The 6,000-nt window shown below is 40.4% G+C and overlaps 1 protein-coding gene across 1 annotated transcript in view; it reads right to left on the bottom strand.

Annotated features, from left to right (window-relative positions):
- Positions 1-3,741: 3,741 nt before the first annotated feature.
- Positions 3,742-6,000, bottom strand: part of LOC131356507 (Fc receptor-like protein 3) — a 28,939-nt gene continuing 26,680 nt past the window's right edge. The window contains exons 12-15 of the mRNA XM_058395578.1: positions 5,227-5,493; positions 4,771-5,019; positions 4,458-4,568; positions 3,742-4,011 (exon numbers count right to left, since the gene is read on the bottom strand). Of these exons, the coding sequence (XP_058251561.1) occupies positions 3,965-4,011; positions 4,458-4,568; positions 4,771-5,019; positions 5,227-5,493 (674 nt within the window). The 3' untranslated portion in view covers positions 3,742-3,964. The remainder of the gene's footprint in view (positions 4,012-4,457; positions 4,569-4,770; positions 5,020-5,226; positions 5,494-6,000) is intronic.

Here is a 6,000-nt window from a genome sequence, read left to right as displayed (position 1 = left end):
GCCCCTGGAGCAGAGAGGGTTAAGGGCCTTGCTCAAGGGCCCAACAGTGGCAACTTGGCGGTGCTGGGGCTTGAACCCCTAATCTTCTGGTCAACGACCCAGAGCCTTAACCACTTGAGCCACCACTGCCCACCACTTTCGCAATCATTCACGGCTTCTGGTTGGAGCGTGTTGTGAATGTTTGAGTAAACAACATCCAGCGTGTTCGTCCCTCTCGTAGCAAAGTCCACATACTGATGGAATTTAGGGAGCACTGTTCTGAGATTTGCATGATTGAAATCTCCGGCGATGATGAACAGTCTGTTGGGGTGAGCATTCTGCAGCTTGCTAATAGCTCCGTACAGCTCACACAGAGCCTCCTTAGCATTAGCGCTGGGGGGAATGTACACTCCGATAATGAGAGTAGTGGTGAATTCCCGAGGTAAATAAAAAAGGTCTGCATCTAACAGTCACAAACTCCACTGCCAATGAGCAATAGTTAGACACTAGCACAGAGTCTTTACACCATTCCGTGTTGATGTAAACACACACGCCACCACTTACCGCACAGAGCTGCATTCCTGTCGGCACGAAACACGGTTAGCCCGGCTAGCTGAATGGCGGCGTCTGGAACTCTGTCGCTGAGCCACGTCTCCATGAAAACAAAGACGCAGCAGTCTCTGAACTCCAGTGAGCAGACGTTGGACAAGATGATGGAAGGGAGTGCCGGCCGGCTAGGGTTGGTTGTTAGCCTAGCACGTACACCCGCCCGTTTACCGCTCTTCCGCTTCCTCGAACACCGTTTGCGACGTCCTCCCTCCCGTCCACCAGCATCAGGCGACGCCGAGGACTGAAGGCCTGGACTTCGCAGCAAGCCGAGTTCGCGAAGTTTGCAGAGTACTTCATCATGCAAGTTAGTAAGTGCATGATTTCTGTACTGTAATATCGTCTGGCGGTCGTATACATGAACACCACTGTCTTTGGCACTTTTAATTTCGCGCTAAAACAAAAAGAAAGCACCATATTGTTTCCGGAGTGGCCGCTGCGTGCTACTGCCGCACCGCCATCTTGGACATTTACCAAGATGAACAATTTCTGCATGAATCTGTTCATATCCGACTTGATAAATGAGGCCTCTTGTGGAAGATGTTGTGCAAATGCACACACACACACAAAAAGAAAACCTTTAGCCTTTTTTTTCTTAACAACTACACTAACACCCTAACATTACCTGCTATGTCCAGCACCCTGGCTCTTGGTATAAACTTAACTAGTGCTGCTGGAGACACCATCTATAACAAAACCCTCTAGAACAGGTTCTTACATCCAATACTCAGGAAAATTAGGTGGTGATCATGAGAAAACAACTTTTGGCATCCTGATGGTTACCATAAAACCCTGTATATGTTTACAGTGCAGTTTCTTAAAAAAAGTCTCTTAAAAAGTCTCTTCATTAAAAGACCTGCTTCATTAATCACTGCTTTTAAATAAAGCTATGCCATATTTTCACAAATTGCAGTTTAAAAATTGAACGGAAAAAGTAAACTAGTCTAAACTTAAAAACTGGTAGTAAATGGATATAGACGAAACCTCTCTGCAAATCGACATATTTGAACTGAATCTCGAAACACGGTTCAGGTATTAGAAACTCCTCTCAACAGCGACATCTTGCGGCTAAACATATTAATGACACACAGTGAGGAAAAGTACTGTATATTTAACAGCTCATCTTCAGAACCTGTGTGAGGTTTATCCTGGAGACACACACACACACACACAGTTGCTTTTGCAGTTTCCTGTGAAATTAGCATTTTAAATCAATTAAAGTGAGTTATATAATGCATGTAATGTAAGACAGGAAGAAATGCACACTGAAAACTGTTTAACTTTAAAATTATTTATTCAAAAGTAACATTTTAGAAAAGGTATTTTCTTTAAAAAAAATAGTGCTGTGAATTAAACTCACAAAATTCTGATCAATGCAATAATTAAAGCACTGACTCACCATTTCCAACACATTTATTTATTTTTTTAACACACATGCTAAAAAAGTCCACATACATACTACAAAAAGTTGATTGTTTTATTGTCAAATCATTTAGATTTATCATAAACTATGATGATAAACTAATGATAAACCTTCTCACCTGACCTCACTAATGCTCTTGTAGCTGAATGAACACAAATCCCCACAACCATTCTCCAAAATCTAGTGGAAAGCCTTCTCAGAAGAGCGGAGATGATTATAACAGGGAACGGGATGTTCAGCAAGTACAGAGTGATGTGATGGTCAGATGTCCACAAACGTTTGTAGCACATAATACATTTAAGAATATACAAACAGTATCTCACAAAAGTGAGTACACCCCTCACATTTTTGTAAATATTTTATTATATCTTTTCATGTGACAACACTGAAGAAATGACACTCTGCTACAATGTAAAGTAGTGAGTGTACAGCCTGTATAACAGTGTAAATTTGCTGTCCCCTCAAAATAACTCAATACACAGCCATTAATGTCTAAACTGTTTTCAACAAAAGTGAGTACACCCCAAGTGGAACAAGTGGAAATGTCCAAATTGGGCCCAAAGTGTCAATATTTTGTGTGGCCACCATTATTTTCCAGCACTGCCTTAACCCTCTTGGGCATGGAGTTCACCAGAGCTTCACAGGCTGCCTCTGGAGTCCTCTTCCACTCCTCCATGATGACATCACAGAGCTGGTGGATGTTAGAGACCTTGCACTCCCCCAGCTTAGGTTTTAGGTTTGGAGACATGCTTGGCCAGTCCATCACCTTTACCCTCAGCTTCTTTAGGCAGTGGTCGTCTTGGAGGTGTGTTTGGGGTCGTTATCATGTTGGAATACTGCCCTGTGCCCCAGTCTCCGAAGGGAGGGGATCATGCTCTGCTTCAGTATGTCACAGTACATGTTGGCATTCATGGTTCCCTCAATGAACTGTAGCTCCCCAGTGCCAGCAGCACTCATGCAGGCCCAGACCATGACACTCCCACCACTATGCTTGACTGTAGGCAAGACACACTTGTCTTTGTACTCCTCCCCTGGTTGCCACCACACACGCTTGACACCATCTGAACCAAATAAGTTTATCTTGGTCTTATCAGACCACAGGACATGGTTCTGGCCTTAGTCTGCTTATCTTCAGCAAACTGTATGCAGGCTTTCTTGTGCATCATCTTTAGTAGAGTCTTCCTTCTGGGACGACAGCCATGCAGACCAATTTGATGCAGTGTTCGGCATATGGTCTGAGCACTGACAGGCTGACCCCCCAACCCTTCAACCTCTGCAGCAATGCTGGCAGCACTCATACATCTATTTCCCAAAGACGACCTCCGGATATGACGCTGAGCACGTGTACTCAACTTCTTTTGTCTACCATGGCAAGGCCTGTTCTGAGTAGAACCTGTCCTGTGTAAGCGTGTGAGAGCAATAACACCAAATTTAAAACACCTGCTCCCAATTCACACCTGAGACCTTGTAATACGAACAAATCACATGACACCGGGGAGGGTAAATGGCTAATTGGGCCCAATTTGGACATTTCCACTTAGGGGTGTACTCACTTTTGTTGCCAACAGTTTAGACATTAATGGCTGTGTGTTGAGTTATTTTAACGGGGACAGCAAATTTACACTGTTATACAGGCTGTACCCTCACTGCTTTACACTGTAGCAGAGTGTCATTTCTTCAGTGTTGTCACATGAATAGATATAATAAAATATTTACAAAAATGTGAGGGGTGTACTCACTTTTGTGAGACACTGTATATGATATATGGCATCTGTACAAAATGTCAATAATAAATCTACAAAATATGAAGACATGAAACTAGATGAACAGTAGAGAAGGTATTAATTGAAAAACGTGGTCTTAAAGTCTAGTTTATTTTATTGTACACTGCATTAAAGTGTTGTGACCCCATGAGGAGGCGTATGACAAAATCTGATTTGTTTTTTATTTTTTTGTTCACTCCTCTATAACAGCATTCTGGGTGTTGTCTTCATCAGTCTGAACTGTCAGATAAAGAAAAAAGTATTTATGGACAAATGGTGAATAAAAGTACAATTCCTAATGATGAGTGTTTTCATTTTTCATGAAAGTGCCTAGAGAAAATGGCGACAAATGCCTGTCTTCAAGAATAATAAACATTAATTACATAAACCTCTCTTTTAATTATTACAGCTAATTTGTGATGGTTTCCTACAACCACATTAACATCCTGTCATCTGAATCATACAGAAATCATTTAATTACATACTCACATATTCAAGTGTACATAATCATTATTTCTTAGCATCTGTACATTAATTATGTAATCATGACTGTAACTGCATTTTAGAGCTTTAATACTCTAACTAAAGTTTTCATCAGTATTGTGGGACTGTTTCTACTTCTCCTGTTACTACATGTCAGTGTGTTTATTATGTGAAAGGAACAAACAGACTGGAAATGTTTTTACCTCGAGCTCTGAAACATTTCACTGCCACAACGATGGTCAGCAGCAGATACACAGAAACCGTCACTAGACTACTGATCAGTCTGAGCACTGAACTTGAAGCTTGCAATGGACCTGATAAGGAATAAAATATTAATTATAATATTGTGGAAATTCTAGTACAGGCCGTAAAAAATACAAGTTTCAGTTGAAGACACATATCATACTGTACATGCAAAAATATCACAGAGCTGCTGAATACCACATCACTGGTTATTTTACTATAATCCCATTCAGTTTCATTGCTTAAAAAACAAACTGAATAAATATTTCTCACCTCTGACTGAAACCCAGCTTTTCAGTGACTCTCCTCTCTCTGGGTGTTTACAGTGGTAGAAACCTTCATCTGACTTTGAGACACTACTGATGGTCATCTCTCCTGTAGTCTGGGACTGGAGGATGGAATCATCTTTATAGAAATCAACACCAGAGTCTGGGATCTTTTTGCTGTGAGATAAACAGCGTAAAGTCAGAGGATGTCCCTCAGTCACAGGATGGACAGGACTGTCCAGGATCACAGCACCATCTGTAGGAAAGAGAAAGAAGACACTGAAAATAGAAAGTGTGTAAAATACAGTAATGATTTTAATACAGAGAGCTCTATCAGTGGTAAATATCAGAGAGAGTATAGCACAATGATCATTTCTTTACACTGATTCAGTAGAGTTTAAAAGTGTTATCTTTAGTCCTGTATATTGTAAATCTGTTACAGATGAGAACATTGAAGACTCACAGTGCACTGTGATGTTGACAGGATTACTGCATCCTCCAGATTCAGACTGACACCAGTAAACTCCAGTGTGTGATGTAGAGAGGAAGCTAATGTTACATGTAGATCCTGAAACTGATGAACAATCGACCAATACCTCTCTGTATCTATATCCTCTCACTGTCCATCCAGTAGAGTTACTCTGGTCCTCACAGCTCAGTGAGAGAGAGTCAGCAGTAAAGTGTTGAGTTCTGCTTGGACTGATGATCAGAGACACTGGAGGAGATTTTCCTGAAATACACATATAATTTTATTTTATTATGAAATCATTGAAATCAAATGTTTAATGATTTTATTATAATGCTCCTGTATATGTACAGTCTATTAATATGTGTAACATTAAAAATTAACCCAGGACTAAGCCTTTATTTGCATTTATTGGAAACTGTTCACCTGCCTGACACTTCTACACTAACGCGTTTAAGCATAAACAGTTATTACAGGACATATATATAATTTTATGTTATAGGACAGCACAGATGAATACTCAAATCAGATGGTACACATTATTTTCACATAACAGCACAGGTAGTTACAGCTGTATGCTATAAACAGATTCATATTAATGTGCTTGTTGCATTTGATAAACATTTGCTAAAATAACAGAATCCATGTGAATAAACGAAATCTGACAATAATAATTGAAAAATCTAGTCAGCAAACCTGTTGTATTAAATCAATTAACTCAACTCCATAAATATCATTGTCACGGAGGCTCCTACCTCAGCCTCGCGACCA

The sequence above is a fragment of the Hemibagrus wyckioides genome, linkage group LG07 (assembly GCF_019097595.1).
Source record: "Hemibagrus wyckioides isolate EC202008001 linkage group LG07, SWU_Hwy_1.0, whole genome shotgun sequence".
NCBI classification, from domain to species: domain Eukaryota; kingdom Metazoa; phylum Chordata; class Actinopteri; order Siluriformes; family Bagridae; genus Hemibagrus; species Hemibagrus wyckioides.
Note: the sequence above shows the minus strand (reverse complement) of the source record. Positions and strands in the feature narration are given on the sequence as shown.